This window comes from Vombatus ursinus, unplaced genomic scaffold (genome assembly GCF_900497805.2).
Source record: "Vombatus ursinus unplaced genomic scaffold, bare-nosed wombat genome assembly UNPS02014816.1, whole genome shotgun sequence".
Taxonomy (NCBI): Eukaryota; Metazoa; Chordata; class Mammalia; order Diprotodontia; family Vombatidae; genus Vombatus; species Vombatus ursinus.
In genome coordinates this window covers 26892598-26911710 of record NW_020954594.1, presented here as the reverse complement: position 1 = coordinate 26911710, position 19113 = coordinate 26892598, and the positions used below count along the sequence as shown (strand labels likewise).

Below are 19113 nucleotides of genomic sequence, written 5' to 3'. Positions count from 1 at the left end.
GTGTACAATGTTTTTCTGGTTCTGCTCACTTCACTCAGCATCAGACCATACAAATTTTTCCAGGTTTTTCTGAAGTCTGCCTGTTCATCATTTCTTATAGCACAATAGCATTCCATTACATTCATATACCACAACTTATTCAGCCATACCCCAATTGATGGGCATCCTCTCAATTTCCAATTCTTTGCCACCACAAAAAGAGCTGCTATAAATATTTTTATACATGTGAGTCCTTTTCCCATTTGTATGATCTCTTTGGGATACAGACCTAGAAGTGCTATTGCTATGTCAAAGGGTATGCACATTTTTATAGCCCTTTGGGCATAGTTCCAAATTGTTCTCCAAAATGGTTGGATCATTTCACAACTCCATCAATAATGCATTAGTGTTTCAATTTTCCTACATCTTCTCCAACATTTATCATTTTCCTGTTTTGTCATGTTGGCCAATCTGATAGGTGTGATGTGGTACCTCAGAGTTGTTTTGATTTGCATTTCTCTAATCAATAGTGATTTAGAGCATTTTTTCATATGACTATAGATAACTTTAATTTTTTCATCTGAAAACTGCCTGTTCATATCCTTTGACCACTTATCAATTGGGGAATGATTGTATTCTTATAAATTTGACTTAATTCTCTACATATTTTAGAAATGAGGCCCTTACCGGAAGCTGGTTGTAAAAATTCTTTCCCAATTTTCTACTTTCCTTCTAATCTTGGTTGCATTGGCTTTGTTTGTGCCAAAACTTTTCAATTTAATGTAATCAAAATTATCCATTTTGCTTTTTGTAATGTTCTCCATCTCCTGTTGGGTCATGAATTCTTTTGTTCTCCATAAATCTGATAGGTAAACTATTCCTTGCTCTCTCATTTTGCTATCTAAATCATGAACCCATTTTGACTTTATTTTGGTATATGGTGTGAGATTTTGGTCCACACCTAGTTTCTGCCATACTCTTTTCCAGTTTTCCCAGCAGTTTTTGTCAAAGAGTGAGTTCTTATACCAGAAGCTGGGGTCTTTGGGTTTATCAAATAATAGATTAATATAGTCATTGACTACTGTGTCTTGCATACTTAACCTATTCCACTGATCCACCACTCTATTTCTTAGACAGTACTAAGCAGTTTTGATGATTGCTGTTTTATAATACTATTTAAGATCAGGAATGGCCAGGCCACCTTCCTCTGCATTTCTTTTCATGAGTTCACTTGATATTCTGGACCTTTTGTTCTTCCAAATGAATCTTCTCCATAAAATAATTTTTGGTAGTTTGATTGGTATGTCACTGAATAAGTAAATTAGGTAGAATTGTCATTTTTATTATATTAGCTTGGTCTACCCATGAGCAATTGATGTTTTTCCAATTATTTAGATCTGATTTTATTTGTGTGAACTCATTCTTTTTCCCACGTCTTTTCTACAGATTCCCTACACATTCTTCCCATTTCCAAAAACTAATAACATTTTAAAAAGTGATTTAGACTACTTCTGGAAGGTGACCATATTGTAGGTGCTGCTAAATAAGTTAGCAGCAGCAGCATCTAGTAGTTGCATCATGCTCTGAGTTTTGCAAAGATCTTTTAAAAATTGTCATTTGTTCTTCCAAAAAAAAAAAACCAAGCCCAACAACTAGGAGATATGTTCTATTATTACCCTTATTAGACCTTCTCTGTATGAGGAAATGATTGGCTTTACTATCTTCTCAGGACACTCTACAGGAATGACGCAGATGGTCCTTTTCTCTTTTATGTAGCTCACTGAATTAAAAAAAAAAATTATCTTTGCAGATCCCTTAACTGAACTCTCAAACTTGGGATGAGGCACCACCAAGAAAATCTTCCCTAACTGACTAAAATGTTAGGTTTTGGGTTCATATGTTTAGGGAATTAAAAAATATCTCCACCTTCCACACAGGAGTTGGGGCTCATGAACACAGTTGATGAATTACTCTCATGGGCTGAGTGGCCATCCACATGTCTATGTCTGTCATGTGTTTCTCTAGGACTTTGTTTCATATTTTATTTTATTTTATTTCAATTTTTTATTTTTAACATGTGTTTTAAAAACTTTGGGTTACAAATTTTCTCCCTTCCTCCCTCCTCATCCACCCTCATTGAAAAGGCAAGCATCTTGTTACAGGTTATAGATGTGCAGTCATGCAAAACACTTCCCAAGTAGTCCTGTTGTGAAAAACTAAGTATATTTCCCTTCATCCTATCCTACCCCCATTTATTCTGTTCTCTCTTTTGACCCTGTCCCTCCTTAGAAGTGTTTGCTTTTGATTATCCCCTCCCCCAATCTGCCCTCCCCTCTATCAACCCCCTGCTCTCTTGTTCCTTCCCCCCTTATTTTCCTGTAGGGTAAGATAGATTTTCTCTAGGACTTTTTCACTGACTCTGTTATGGCCATATTTAGACTAAGAAAGCCTCTAACCCATGCCTTGTGCTTAGAAAAGGAAACCAAAAGACAGCAAGTAGTACAGAAGTTTAAGCCTTAAGAAGTTTTAGACCTTCTGGGGAAGCACATACTCTCCAAGTTCTTCTTCTGTATAACATCATTAATTCCCCCATTCCCAAGTCACAGGTTTGCTTTATGCCACTTGAGATATCATAAGGTTACAAGTGAAAGAAGAAGAAAAGAGGAGGCAAGGAGACTGAGAGAAAGGGGGATAGAATAAGATAGAGAAAGGAGAGAGAAAGAAAAAGAGGGGAGAAAAAGAAAGGTGGGAGGGAGGAGGGAATTAGAGAGGCAGGAAGAGATGGCAGGAACAAAAATGTGTGGGTGTCACAGATCCATTACAGAGTGAGGTAGCTTCTCTGACAAAGGTAAAATTCCCTGAGTCTGAATCTTAGACAACTGAATAAGTGTCTGTGTTCTTCAGGCAGGGCACTGTTTGGCTTGCTGTAATCCATGAGAAGGTGCCCTTCAGATATCACCACACCGTAACACTCCATATTGTAAAGTTGATTGTAGAAGTTTTCAGACTGACCAGGGACTCCTCATCAATCAATCAACAAGTATTTATTAGTATATATGTGTCATACCCTGGGCATATAAAGAAACAAATGGAATAGTGGCTCCCCCAAAGGAGTTTACTTTCCAATGGAGGAGTATGTATTTTCAAGAAAAATCACTAGCATGGCTAATCTAGCATCTCTGACTGAAGCCAGCACCTAGAACAGTGCCTGGCCCATAATGGCAATGAATAATCATTCATTAAAATGAATGTATTGAACTTGATTGTCACATGGTCCATCCGATCAACTCCAGACAATTGATTACTTAAGATGCCCCATAAGTTTTTCACTGATATCCCTCAGGACTGATTCTATAATATTCTAAGACTACATTTATTAGCTACTAAAATTAGAACTAGACTCTGTAGAAACACTTTGACTTTCAAAAACTTTGCAGAATCAGGATGACTATTACCATATTCTATTGCTGTGGGATGACCATTATTTATGGCTTTTGTCTACTTTGCACAATATAAACTTCTCTCAGATATAGTCTGATATGTTGATGTAATTCAGTTTTTGGTATGGAAGATCAGGTTTAAGAAATTCTCCTGATGACATTGTGTTAGTGTGTCTGATGAAGACTAAATTGAAACAAAACTTTTAAATATCCAAGAAGTGTAAATCAAATACATTTTTGCATGATGGCAATTTTTAGATTGTTAAAAAAAACTATTGGGATATTGAACAGAACACTGATCTGGTCATTATATGACCTGGTTCCAACTATTAATTCATTGTCTTCTTATTTTATATGAGTTTAATAAGTCATTAAAATCCTTTCAACTTCTACTTCCTCATCTATAAAATGGGAATAATTGTTCCTTCCCTGAATACTTCAGTGAGACATTGTGAGTAGCAATTCAAATGTAAATGTATGCCATAACTGTTATGTGCTTATGCTAATTTAAGTTATCAACATCTCAATGACTATTTTTATAGCTGTTATCAAGAATAGGATATTTGTTATTAACTAAATAATATAAAATATCTTTATGAATTCAAGACAGAATGATAGAGTGAGTAGAAGATCAACTTTGGAAGTAAAAAAACCTGAGTTCAAGTCTTTTTTCTGACATGTATTAGCTGTAAACTCCCTAAAGAAAGAGGCTGTTTGATTTTGATTTTCATATTCCCATTCACTAAGAATATACCTAGAAGATGGAAGGCACTTAATAAGTGCTAACTGAATGAATTAAATGTAATTTAATGAAATAAAGTAAATGAGTGAAAGTGACCCTAGGCAAGTCACTTGACCTGCTGGTGCTCCCAGGGAACTCTCTAATACCATATGACAGATGACTTACAAGTAGGCAATGAAAGAATGAGTTTTCACACTGGGAGTTCCCTACATTCACAGTTGATTAATTCACAGTTCTGCTTCAGGTACCCTCCACCCCTTCTCAAAAATGAATTAAGAATTCATTTTGAACTCATATCAAACTTAGAATTTACAACCTTTAGAACCAAACTCATATTGAACTTAGAATTTACACTGCTGTATTCATGTTAATCACAGAAGCAATACTCATTATTTAATCCATTGCAAATGACAGGTGAAACCTAGGTCAAGAGAAGATAATGCAATTTAATGAAAATTATAACACATTTTCTTCATCAGATCCCTATAGCTAAAATAAGGCTAATTCTCCACTTTTCTTTCTATCAAGTACCCTTAACAGCTTGAAGCAGTTTGTCAGCAACAGAAGTAAGCATATATGAGCAAAAACATCTTAACTGAATTGTTTTTCACTATTCAAACAAAGGGTTTCAAAGAATGTTTCTTTCTAGTATTTACAATCAGTACTCAGAGATGTACTCTACAGGAACACAATTTATTAAATGTACTATCAATGGACCAAAATAATAATCAAAACAACAATCTACACTGCTTGAATTGCTGCTCTTAGATTTATCCCCTACACATTCATAGACAGACTGATATCTAAGAGTCATAAAATATTCTCCGAGAGTGAACTTTTCCCAATGATAAGTACCTTTCAAGTGTACCCAGATCCTTTTACTGTCCTCAAGGAGGGAATCTTCCAAAGAGTACTCTGAATAGGTAACTCATCTTTTATGGGTGAAAACTATATCACAGATTCAAAGAGGAAGACATCTAGGCTCCTCTCTTTCTCAACCAGGGAATGTTTAGCTTTCAGGGAAAGTTTAGCTCTTCTGAAATGTATGTTAAAAGACACTGGTAAGATGTTAATTCCACAGTCTGCTAAGGGAACTCCATCACTCGGCATAACAACCCCCACTGTTAGGAAAATGTTCAAATTTCCTAACAAACATAAATAAGCACATATAAGCAAATTTCTTTGTGTTGCTGTTTAAGACACTTGCCTCAGCAAAAACCGAGAATTGTCTATTAATTCACAAGATATTTATTGAGTGCCTACTATATACAAAGTAATTGCTAGGTACCATAGGAGTTATAAAGTCATGTATTTTCCCTGCCCATTAGCTCATTATCAATTTTTCTCTGATAATCTTTATAAATGCATCATTAACATTGATATTTTGGTATCTATAGAATACATCATTTTCAGATTCTTCAGACTGAGGAAAAACACAAGGAAAAGGAAAATGCATTTTGTTTTTAATAAGAAAAATAAAATCAACTTCCTGTATATTCGTCAACCAATTTAGTCAACCAAAGAGAGCAATTACTATGAATGATGTCCTCTGATTGGATTGTTATTGGGAACCTAGACACAGCTCTAAATCACTATCATCATCATTAATGAATATTTATTGGGTACTCACAAGTTGCTAAGCACTGTACAGTTTTGCAGAGCCATCAAGTGTGGGGGTATAGGCTGTTTATGAGTCTATTCCAGCACAACTAACTCTGACTGTTCAGCAGTCTTATAGCTCATGATAAACATTTCACAAAAAAAATACAATTTATGATCCTCAGCAAAAGATATGAAGTATAGATCACTGTATGGTCAGTGAGTTGAGTCCTAGCCCACACCCTTTATCTCTGTTAACTACAGAAACTGGATAAAAATCATTTCAATTCTTAATATTTTAGTTGTCTTACTGAAAAGATTAATGAGTAGCTAATTTTACCCATTAGCCTCATAGGAATATTTTGTTAATTGGTTAACCATATAATAGTTTCACTGAAAGAGCATGACCATACTTGGATATGAAAATTTCATCAGAGTTATTTTTATGGGGCCTCGAGTGCAAAAGCCAAAAAAAGCAACTCACTTTTCATGGAAAATGATGGTACAATTTGGAAAGGCATATGGTTCAGTATATAAGAGGCAAAATAGGGTTATGCATAGAAAGTTAATCTTTTAGTCAAAAAGCCATGAGTTCAAGTCCTGTCTGACATATACTACTTATGTGAGTATAACTTATCTTTTCAGTACCCCAGACAACTCTGGAAAAGTATAAATTATATATGTTAAGTGATCAGTATTAGCAAAAGGAGGAAACACCAGGTTTGTCCAAACTGATGAGATCATACCACCAGATCACAGAATTCACCAGATTAACCGAAAATAATAATAAAAGCATGGAGTCAGTAGGACCTGAGTTCAAATCTGGCCTCAGACACTTGACACTTGCTAGCTGTGTAACCCTGGACAAGTCACTTAACCCCAATTGCCTCACCAAAAAGCAGTACTAATAATAATAATAATAATGATAAGAAGAAGAAGAAGAAGAAGAAGAAGAAGAAGAAAAGCAGTCACATATCATAGTGAACAGAGTGCTAGATTTAGAATCAAGAAAGTCTTAGTAGCTACATGATACCTACTAAGTCACCTAAACTCTATATACCTCAAATAACTCCCTCAGAGTTCCCAAACTTAGATTCCCTCACCCTGACATTATAGATTTTTATGTATTTACATAATTTTGCTTGGATGTTCATATACATATATCCTGTACTCCTCCATAATATACACGTATGTATGTATGTGTGTATGTATGTACACATGTATGTGTCTAAGTGTCTTTGTTGTATTAATTGTGGAAATTGAACGTGAACCAAAGTAGCAAAGGCAGGATGGTGGTGGAATGAAATGCTATATCCAGAGTCCAACCGCCTTTGTTTGAATTTGGGCTTTGCTATGTACTTCCTCTGTGAGTTGAGTGGCATAAGCCACTTAATTGCTCTGCATTTCTAGTTCCTCATCTCTGAAAAGGAAGAAGTTTCTATGTTGTTAAATATAATATTTACTATTAAAAATAAGCTATGTGCATCAGAAATTCAGTTTCATCTGTGATTCTCTTTCTGTTCTTCGTACTTAGAAATGTTTCTGGAAATATTCACATTTATTGATGTTTGTAAAAGTTCAGAATTAAAATAAAAATTAAATCAAAAGAAACTAACTTTAGAAAAAAAGGAAGTTGAAGTAGATTTTTTCTAAGGGCATGCCAGTTCTAAATCAATGATAAAGAGGATTCCAACTTAAAATGCATGGCATCTTGAACAAAAATTTAAAACCCACCTTTAATATTAAGGCATAGGTTGAGGCTAATTTGAAAAGATGAATTAATTGACTGATGAATTAATGACTAACAATATGTTTTTTTAATTCATAAACTGCTTACATGAAGGAGAATTTATTGATCAAAGTCACAATGAAAAATTTTGCAACCATTTTAAGCTGAGGCATTGTACCACATATGTAATTCACCAGATTAACAAACAACTCAAAAATAACCTGTGCCAATACCATTTAAAAAAACAAAACTCAGCAAGGACAACACTAGAAAAAAAACACCATTATTATTGGTTTAATTGCTGGTCTTCTTGTTATTCCTCAAAATTGATAATTGTGCATCTGAATAGGCTATACCCCTGGTATACCATTGCCTTCTCATCTCTACCCTAATCATTCCTTCCTTTAAGACAGTTCATGAGATACCTTCTCTAGGAAGACTTTTCCTGATTTCCCTAGATTTAAGTATTTAGATGCTATCTATGTTTTATGGATCTCCCCTCCCACATTGGAATGTAAGTTCCTTGAGGACAAGAACTGTTTTTTAAACTTGTTTTTCACATATTCATAGCACCTAACATAGCATCTTCAGTGTAGTAGAAACATTTGTTGAATTCAATTGGATTTAATATTGGTAATTTGCTGTAGAAACAAATTTTTTTGTCATTGCTTTTACCATGCACATTTAGTTACATAGGTGATTTTTAAGTAAAAGCAAAGCTGTAAGTCATAACATTCTGTTTGTTCCGGATTTCTTCCCCCATGAGTTCAGGGTGAGTCAAATTTGGCACAAATCTGGTAATAGAGAAACACGTATGATTACATTCACATCTGGAATTTTTAAAGTCCCTTTTGATAGTCAGACTTCCCTGAATTTTATTTTGGTTATCCACAACAAGAATCTGATTTATATCTGACAATCTTTCAATCTCAATGTCTTCAGGTCTTCAGTGACCAAAATAAAATAGTGTCAAAAAACCACCAAGAACATGGCTCTTGCAGCTTGGATGACATAGACAGCATTATGTACTTCTTTTCTTCAGTCATGGAACAATAGCACTTGGAGCAATAAGGATAATTAGAGCAGATTCTATCTAATACATACATTTTAGATATTAGGATATTGAGACCTAGAGAGATTGAGAGAATTGTCTGAGGTGACACGGCTTCTGGTGTCATGCCTAGAGCTATAACGTAAGAATCTTTTATCCTATTCAAGAATATCTTGAAACAATTTTGATAATAAAAGGAAACCTCATGGCACAGTGGATAGAGCTCTGGATCTGCAGTCAGGAAGATCTGAATCCAAATACAACCTCAGAGATTTCCAGGCAGTATGACCCTGGGCAAGTCATTTAATGTATATTTGCCTTGGATTCTTTGTCTGTAATATGAGTATAATATTAACACCTACTTCTTAGGGCCATTATGAGGATAAAATAAGATACTATTTGTAAATCACTTATAAGCACCCTTCTTGTGCTGATCAACATAAGGCATATGTTTAAGTATCACCTTAATGAATTAATTATTCCTTTAAATGAGATAATGTAACATAAAATGCTTTGCAAACTTTAAAAGCATTATGTGTATTTCATCTCATATTAGTAGTAACTACTTAATCTTCACTTTTTTGCAATTCAACAAAGAATATAGATGATTACCCACTGACATAAATCAATAAACTTGGAAGTGAAGATGCCAAAGAACTTGTTCTTTGCATGTCAGTGACTGAACTGGGAATGTCAAATACATCTCCACTTTCTCCAGTTCTCAATCTAATTGGCCTTCCTCCCCTCCTCCCCCCATTGCTATGTATAAACTAGGGCCTAAGCACTGGAGTGCTAGGTGACAATGAAACGCAGGCTCAGTTACATTAACTAGGCATGAAAAAGTTGCCATTTAAAAAAAATCTTCTCTTCCATCTGCTGTATTTTAAAAACAATTTATCATAAAACCAACCTCACTCTGTCATTTTAAAGTTCTGGGAGATTTACACAGATGTAGAGATGAGAGGTCCCAGTTTATAAGGCACCTCAGCCAGAAATATTGCTGACACTCCAAAAACTGCAATTCCAAATCAATATGAAATTGCCCTCCAGATGCATTGAGAGGAACAAAGCACTCAGGATGGGAGGCTCTCCACATGGGTGAAACTTGGTGAACATTTTGAGATATGAATGAAGTAGAAGAACAACACAACCACTGACTGTCCAAAGGTCAATTGTGACCACATTGCCCACCTTGTCATATTTTATCCTTCCAAAGACATAGAAAAAAATGTCATTTTAATATGGCATATAGAACCAGAGGAAGGAAAGTATATGTGGATAGAACATGTATCTTTTTTAATTCACACATATGGACATAGGCACACCCCCATATCCCCCAAATACACACACAAAAAAGATTCGGATACCAAGTGCCCAGTTTCAAAACAGCAGCAGAAAATATACCCTCAGTTTCCATAAAATCTTACTGAGTCAGTAATGGAAGCAGCAACCAGTGAGTGAGTTCAGCAGTAAAAAAAAAAATCATCTCCTTTTAAGTCTCCTTGAGACTCAGCATACAGCACACTGCATTTATCCATAGCAATCAACTGTGATACGAGAAATCCCTGTAAGCAAAGAAATAGCTGCAAGGCAGTGGATAACACTGTAGGAGTAGAAGGTCAGAGCAGCTTTGGAGAAGGACTGCATGTGTGGGGAGGAAAAGTTTGAATTCCATTTAACTAATTTTTAACATCTGAGGTCAATTAGTAACCACACTAAGTTGCTTTACTTAGCTTTGCACCAAATGATTGTGTAGAGAAATAAACCACATTTAATATTTCTAGGTAGCAGGTAATATACATTTAACTCTATTGCATTTGATAGGCTGATCACTGATGTGATTATTTTTAAGAAATAAAATGTTTTTGTTGGCTCTAATTTATATCTGGTATACCACTGGGTACACTGATGATGGAGAATATATATATGTATATGTATATGTATATATATATATGTATGTGTGTGTGTATATATATATATCAATTGATCAATTATGTGTATATCAAACAATATTTATCTGCTAAACACCATGTTAGGTACTGAGGATACAAAATTAAACATGAAATTGTCCCTGCCTTCAAGGAGCTTATACTTTATTATAGAGATGACACATCCACATATGAGAGTATATGTAGACGAGGAAAGGGATAAGAACTGGAACTTTGATTTCTCCTAAGAATTCTCTGTCTACCAGTGTAGGCCTGAACCTTCTCTGCAACTGGTATTCTTAGACATGCCTCTAGCACTGAAAGGTGAAATGACTTACTTGGAGTCACACAGCTGGTGTGTGTTGGAGGTGGGATTTGAAACCGGGGTTTATTGGGTCTAAGTACAGCTCTCTAACAATTAAGGTTATGCCTTTGAGGTATATTTCGAATGTGCACAAAACAAATATAAGAAAGTTTTTGGAGAAAGGGTGGTGGCAACTGGGATGAAGGAAAGCTTCATGTAGAACTTTACACTTGAACTGTATTTTGAATAAGGCAAGGGATTCTAGGAGGCAGAAAGGAGGAGTTATTATTATCATCAGTGATGAAGATGACAATAATGAGCAGAAGCAGCAGGGTGGCATAATGAAGACTCAGTCTTTGAGTCAGGGTGACCTATTTTTGAGTTTCACCTCCGACCCATACTAGTTGTATGAATTCGGGCAAGTCACTTAACCTTGCAATTTAACCTAGGCAACTCTCGATGATTCTAACTTGTAGAGCAGTTGCAAACCTACACTGGTAGATGGGATTTCCTCATCAAGGAATACTTTTTACCCATGAAATAACAGGGTGTGTCATTAATACATACATACATACTTATACATATATATGTACATACAAAAACAGGTATGTATTTGTATAAACAATAATATATTATGATTTATTCCACCTAGATTATTTATGATTCTCCTTGGTTCTAGAACATCTATAGACTTAGATGGCATTGAGTTAATGTTAAATTATTATTTCTTACATTAGTGTATAAATATATTCGTGGAGGATATAAGCCATGTGTGGGGCCAGGGATGCCAAATCTTGAGGTTACTAGGAAAAATAATGGATGACAACATGAACCAAAACAGAAGACTGATCCATGTAAACCCACAGCCGGACTTAGATTCATTTGAGCTCCTTGTGTTCTCTCCTCAATCTGAATTTTCATTTCCTTGAGGGAAGGACTCATGTGACTTCTGTAGGTGACTTTTCATACATTATCTTCCCATCCTATCTGGGAAGTACCTGGTTTGGTCCTAAGTTTTTTTCTTTATTTCAGATATTTAATTTTTAACACTACAATAATCTGGACACTTTCACCAAATGGTAAGATTACAAGGCATTTTTGTGGTTTGGGAGTCTCTTTTCTACTGATCATCTCAGTGTGGATTATAACTTCATCAGAAGAGTCCCCTTGTGGTATGAAAAAAATACAAATGTATTTTTCTGGTAAAAAAATTTCAACAGGATGGAGCTTAGAACTATTGATACACATGAAGTTTGCATATTATCTGCATATTTATGCTATTCAAGTCCTCCTCTTTTCTAACTGTACAAAGAATGACATAGCTGTGTATATTGTGTGCCATGTGTTGGCATAGTATCTGCTGCCCACTTGGAAGAACTTATGAAGAGTTTAAAGTTCCTTTTGATCAACCACATGTCATCTGGAAATGAGCAGTCCTATTTTACTAATAGGGCAGTGAGGTGGCACAGTGGATAGAATGTCAAACCTAGAATCAGGAGGAACAGAGTTCAAATCTGCCCTCAGACTCTTACTAGCTATGTGAACTTGGGCAAGTTACTTAACCCTGTTTGTCTCAGTTTTCTAATATGAATGAGCTGGAGAAGGAAATGGCGAACCAATCCAATATCTTTGCCAAGAAAATTCCGAACGGGGTCACAGAGTCAGACATGACTAACTGACTAAACAACAACAAAATTTTATTTATAGGGATGCCCTGTAACAGAAACTTTAAGTTGTTTGACACTACAGTCACTACATTCCATTACCCACACTTTGTCTCACTACATGCTGACTCCTCCATTGAACAGGCATTGTAAACCCTTAGAAAACACAGTTACAATAACTACCACACATGCACAAAAAAAAAGGAAAACTATGAAGTTTTGCCTGAATGTTATTGGGTCAATAAAGTGTTAAGGAAGTTTGTCTTCAATGATCATTTCAAAGTTGTCTGTTTCTGACAAACATGTACTATTTTCATGTTCTGTGATCATGAGCCTTTCACAAAGACTTTAATTATCCTAGAAGAACTGTTTAAATAAGCATTGCTAGAAAGTCTAAAAATCTAAGATTAAAATGGGAAAGGGTATCAGAAATGGTTCACTGGGTATGTTCAAATTATTGTATAATTATCTGATCTGTTATATATACTTTGTAAAAAATCTTTTACTGAATTACTCCAGTTTTCTGAATGTAATTGGCCTTGAACTTTCCACTTTAATGAAACTCTACATAAGAAAAATTGCTACATTAAAAAAGTATTTTCAAGAACAGTATGTTCAACTAATAAGTCTCTGTTTTCTTTTCTGAGTGTGTGATTACTTCCACCACTAGTGAAGGCACAGGTCTTTTCTTTTGTGTACCTTAAATCTGTGTGGAATTGGAACATGATTTACAGCAGATGACCCTGTAGCATATAAAAATAATTTACTGTGCTGTGTATCTTGGGCCCTTTAAATCAATAAAGGAACCATAGAGACATCTCAATTAAACAAGTGCTGGCATGGTAAGATCTGCCCTTGCCTTGCCTATATTCTCAAAATGACAACTATTCTGAAGAAATGCTTGGTTTGAAGTTACATAAAAATGCCCACATTATTTTAAGTTGCTGACATAACATGATAGTTCCCATCAAACTCAGTGAAAAATAGAACATGGCCTTGTATAAGTAATGGCCTGGGAGGGCTTAGACACACATTTGTTAAAGTATTGATCTCTGCATTTCTATAACACCTCTCATTACCTTGGGTATACCAGGTGTTTTGACAGCATGTTAAATGACCATACTGAGCATCATGACATAAACTAAACCTTCTAGTCCTGTGTATTCCAATCACTCCCTGAACCAAGTTAACTAAGGGTACAGATTTTTGATCTAAATGAAGCCAAGGCCAGATAGTCTAACCCTGATCTTAGCTTCTTCTTGTACTGAATGTAAGGGACTTTAGCCATTCTGGAATAATGCAGCTCATCTTCCACTTCCAGAAAAGAATAGCATGGCTCTGTCAATTTACAGTTACCTTGTAAGGCATTCAAAATAGCTCCTCATACATTGTCATTAGAAATACTCTCAAGAGGAAGAATGAAACAGGTTGTCATTTTCCTGACTTTACAGGTGGTAAAGAGGAGACATGGAAGAGTCAGTAGTCTGTCTAAGGTAACACAAAAGGCGAACAAAGACTCAAACTCAAATTTATTAAATCACAGGAAAGTTTGCACTCTCTTTTTAAGATAAGAAATACAAGCAGTATATTATAGGATAAAGAATACAGGATTTAGAGAGAGAAGTCTGAAGTTCAGATCCTTTTTCTAATGTGTTTGATTTTTTATATGGCACTTTACCTTTCTGGGACTTTTATTTGTCCATAGATAAAATGAACACGTTAGAGGTATTATGGCATAGTGAATACAGCATTGGACATGTAGTCAGAAAGACCTCAGTTTGAATCCTATCTCGGACATTTACTAGATGTGTTACCAGGACAAATCACCCAATTTCTCTGAGCCTTAGTTTCCTTATGTTTAAAACTGCTAAGATCCCTTCCATCTCTAATTCTATGATCTTTATAAGAGGGTTGCTACAATGGATGCAATATACTAGACCTTTCCCCCATGCAAGTTTTTTTTTTTTCCTTAAAGGGTATCAAAATCATCCCTAAGACCTTGTTTTCCTTATCCAACTTTTTTCCCCAAAAAGTATTGAAATCATCCATAAGACTTTGTTGGATCAAGGACTAAAGGCTCCAGGTATTGACTTCCTTTCCTGGTTGCCTGAGTAGAAATAGACAAAAGAAGTTCTTCTCTCTCTCTCACTCAACAGTAGGAGAGCTTCAATTCTTTCCCTTGTTGTGATTCAATAAATCTCCTTTTGTTAACTGCTAAATTACCTACAAATGTCTCATTTTATAACAATATCAATTCTAATCTACCAGTCACACCCATCCCAAAATAGCTTAGACAATCTCTAAGGTCCCTTCCATCTCTAATCCTATGATTCTCTTCACTCCATGATTTTAATCTTGTCCTCTCCCAGTCATGTATAATGAAGGATTGGAAGCCTTTGACGACAAGAGAATGAAATGCAAAACATAGTTGAATATTCAAGACTCTTTCAAATTAGTGTTATCTCTTATAAAGAGGGCAACTCTATGATTTTGTTTCCTTCTCCTACAGAAATTAGCCTTTTATGCTTTGAATAATGTAACTTCTAAAATGACAGGACCTATTCTTTCCCACCTTGTCTGAAAGTATTAGCAGTCTAGACTGTGATATCATGCCCAAATTGTTATCTTCACACATACAATGGCATAAAGTCTTGTAGAATTTGCAGATTGTTTAAACGAAAAGCATCAAATGAAGCAAAATCAATCAGCATCAATGAGGTACCAGGCTCCATATTTGAGTTATAACTTAAGGCCTAAGTCAAACACAACTGAATGATACCAGAAGGATGACCCTAAGCAGCCAAAGCACAAAGGGGTAGGTAACAAAAAGATCTGCCCTGGCACGCAATGATCTCAAATGAAATGAGATTATATAACAATATATGCAGATATAAACTTGTAACTCAAATGACCCATTTCACTGGGAACAAATAATGCTTCTTCCCTTCTCCCTCAAATTAGTCACCTCACAGACCAGACGCCTTGTGAAATGATCTATCCAGATTGCTCATGAAGTATACCTTGAAAACTGCTGTTGCAGGCCACGCATTTGAACTCTGCTTCGCTCAGACTCCAATGTCACCTCCCGTAACCGTTTTTCACTTTGAATTCTTAAGTTTCTCTCTTCCTCCAATTCATGTATCAGCTTCTCATGCTGGAATGGCACAAAACAAAGGTTTTTAGATGATGAAGAATTTCTTGAGGCATATGGTAAGGTGAAACAATACACAAGTCACTGAACAACAATCACACATTAGATGTATCAATGATTAAAGTAACATTTGTTAATGGTTTAGAACTGTATGACTTTTAGATCCTTCTAGAAGTGAATCTAGATGGACAGATTCTGCTCTGGCAGTATCCCATAAAATATGAAAAGAACTTCCACTTAATTTAGCCTATGAAGGATTCATTGAATCACATGGACAAGTATTACAGAGGATAAGTACATTCATTGATGTGTTATGATGTGTACCAGGGGAGGGAGCACTGAACCAAATGTTTGAGAACATGAAAAAGTGTTGAGTCAGCAAAAATACTATAAACTAAAATCTGTAGAGCAAAATTTGCCAACGATTCCATAATATTGATACACGGATTAGCATGAAAGATTATTGGCAAAAAAATCATTGAACATGCTCAAGACCTCTTATACTAGCTCAGCATTTCTACTTTTAAAAAGGAAGATTATTCATTATTACATATGAGCCAGTTAATTCAGCTGGCTAGTCTACAATGCTAATGAGGTATGAGTCCTAGATTAAATCTTTCTAAGGTCCATTAAGGTTAATACAGAGAAAATAATGAATTACATAACCACACATTATACAAGTAAGTCTAGTTTTCTGTCTCATCCTGCAGAAAGTGCCAGGGGTTACAAGAAGGATTAGGAAAAGCATGAATGATTCAGCCGTATATTTGTACATTAAAAAAAAACAGCATACTGTTTTTTTTTTCTGTTTTGAATGGTGAGTTAGTAATGTCACTTTCCTTTATGAAGGGCAGTGAATTGCTATCATCTTGAGTTTTAGTAAGTGAAACAGTCCTATTTCCCATTATATACAGCAAAGATGTAACACCTAACTATGATGAGCTGACATTTGAAATGTCAGAGAAAAAAGAAAACATAAAGGTCAGAAAACTAGTAGTCTATACATTCAGTTAGCAATGATGGGGCAACTCATATCAAGTAGATTCACAGATTCCCAGGATGCCAGGTCAACAGGCAAATTCTCTTCCCTCTACATCCTGGAGAAATTCTCTCCTAAGAGCCAACTAAGTATTGCCAGAATATCTTGATTATAGGAAGAACATTGGGCTTAGAGTCAAAAGTCTTATTTCTGATATTGGTTGTGTGACCTTAGGTAATTTGCTTAATCTATCTATGCCTCAGTTTCTTCATCTGTAAAAAAGAAGATACTATCTGCACTATCACATAAGATTATTGTCAAAAAAGGCATTTGAAGACCTTAAATCACTATACATCATGTCCCAAAAGATTTAGTATAGTTTTAAGTTACTAAAGCATATGAGAAGGCTATTAAAACTTGAAATAGCACTGACTTTTGTAATACCCTGTATATTGTTATTGTTTTCTAAGATGACCCCCTGCGTTTTGAACATGACACTCAGGCATTCCCACTGATGCTTCTTGGTCACAGCATTCCTCCTGTTTGGCATACCCTCTCTTATCCATATCCTTCAAGAATCAGTACAAATTCTCCTTTCATGAGTCCTCCCTTATATCACAGCTGAAAGGGATTTCTCTTTCCTCTGTACTCTACTAACACTTCCTGTTTATAATACACTTCAGTGACACCTAATTTAGCTTAAGCATCTTTTTTTTTTAAAGTTTATGTCTTAGATTGCAAGTTTTTGACACCCAATGTTTCATACTTCCTTCTATCACTTAGGCTATTCTGCACAGGGTCTTTTATATAGTGGATGTTCAAAATACATTTGTGGGTCTGACTCAATTCTGGGGATAATCATTCCCTAACCCTGACTTCCCACCCACACCCTCATCCTTCAAATACAGCAGCATTTTTTCACACTCACTACTTCCATCACAAATAGAGTAAGGGGATCACATTTACATCCTGTTATTTATGAGCTTTGGTTTAATAAAAAGTTTGGAAAAGAAAGTTGTAAAAAAGAAAGATGGAAACTTTAAGAAATCTAATAGCTAATATGGGAATTTCAATTTTCAGTGCTGCACTGGTCCATTCCCATTAGTATAGATTATGAAGTCTTTGGTACACACACAGACTTAATCAATGGCATTTGGTAATGAATATCAGTGGCCTTTATATGGCTATAGTGGAACAAGTGCAAAAAGCAGGTAATCAACCAAGTCAAATACAAATCTCATGAATGACGGAGAACCTGGCACAGGAAGTAGTATCGACATTTCTTTTGATAGTAAAAGATAACATATAGATCTACTCAGTAAGTACAAAGACACTTCCTTGCAACCTGATTCAAATTTTAAATTACTAATACACTTCCATAAGAAAGTACTTTCTGTTCAGTAATTTAATGATAATTAAAAATACACAGATATTGTAAACAAACTACATCAGGGCACATTGAGGATTATAGAAGTTGTTGAATTCATAAGGGCCAAGGTTATTTACTAAAACAGATTCCCTGAAAATTTTAGCACAGTTGCCGTCATCATTACAATTTGCTGATAATCCATGCAATCACCTACTCTTTCCTTCCATCCTCTAAGTTTTTTTATTCAAAATATAAGCCATGACTTAAAACCCCAAGTGAAGTACTAATTGCTTCACCCAAATGGTGCTAGCCAGCATTGAATAATTGCAATGACTGTTTTTGTTCTTAGGGAACAGATGGTAAAACACATTTCCCTACACTTAGTAGACAGGGCGACTGTGTATACATAATGTCATCTATACTGTTAGACATTGTCAATTTGTTTAAATGCTTTTCTTTGCTAATATTTAGAATTGGAAGGGGTAGTGTGTCGAAAAATTTCTTGTGTTAGAAAGCAAAAAGTATCAGTCAATCAGCAATGATTAAGGCATTTAATACATGCCAGAGAACTTACTGGGTGCTGTAGAGTCAAAGAACGCAGAGAAAGGGTCCTTACCCTAGAATCTTAGATGCCAGTTGGAGACACAACAAGAGCATACATGGGTATATACAAAAACTTTACAAAACACATGTAGCAATAAAACTTTCTTAAACATGGTGTTTGCAGGAGTCATAGCATGATATTAAATTATCTTCCCTATCTCATCTAGAATGTGATGAGAGAGAGAAAATACATACATATATATATATATATTTGAGTATTGATGTATTGTATTAGTGTATAACCATAATGTTTTAAAGAGAAAAGTAAAACTTATCATAGAGACCTGGGTTGCACATTTCAAAATGGTATATTCCTTTCATGATTTCTCAGTAGGTAGAAGCGTTGGGCTAGAAGAGATATTCAGGAGTCGTCTAGTATAGCCTTAAAATGATTCATTTAAATACCACATCTACAATATCCCCACTAAACTTGGCAAGATAACAACTAATTATTCTGCTTCATTTGTCTTCCTCCTTTGGGATTCCTATATCACTAGGCTATATGTATTGACAGTGTCCTATGGGCTATTTCAATGAGGTAACAGGAAAGTAATGTTTGCAGGAAGAACTCATCA

General features: G+C 35.3%; 1 protein-coding gene across 4 annotated transcripts in view; it reads right to left on the bottom strand.

Moving 5' to 3' along the window:
- NCKAP5 (NCK associated protein 5) overlaps positions 1 to 19113 on the bottom strand; it is an 859247-nt gene that overhangs the window by 358858 nt on the left and 481276 nt on the right. For all 4 annotated transcript variants that reach the window (XM_027835634.1, XM_027835633.1, XM_027835635.1 and 1 more), the window contains one exon: positions 15457 to 15590. In XM_027835634.1, the coding sequence (XP_027691435.1) occupies positions 15457 to 15590 (134 nt within the window). The remainder of the gene's footprint in view (positions 1 to 15456; positions 15591 to 19113) is intronic.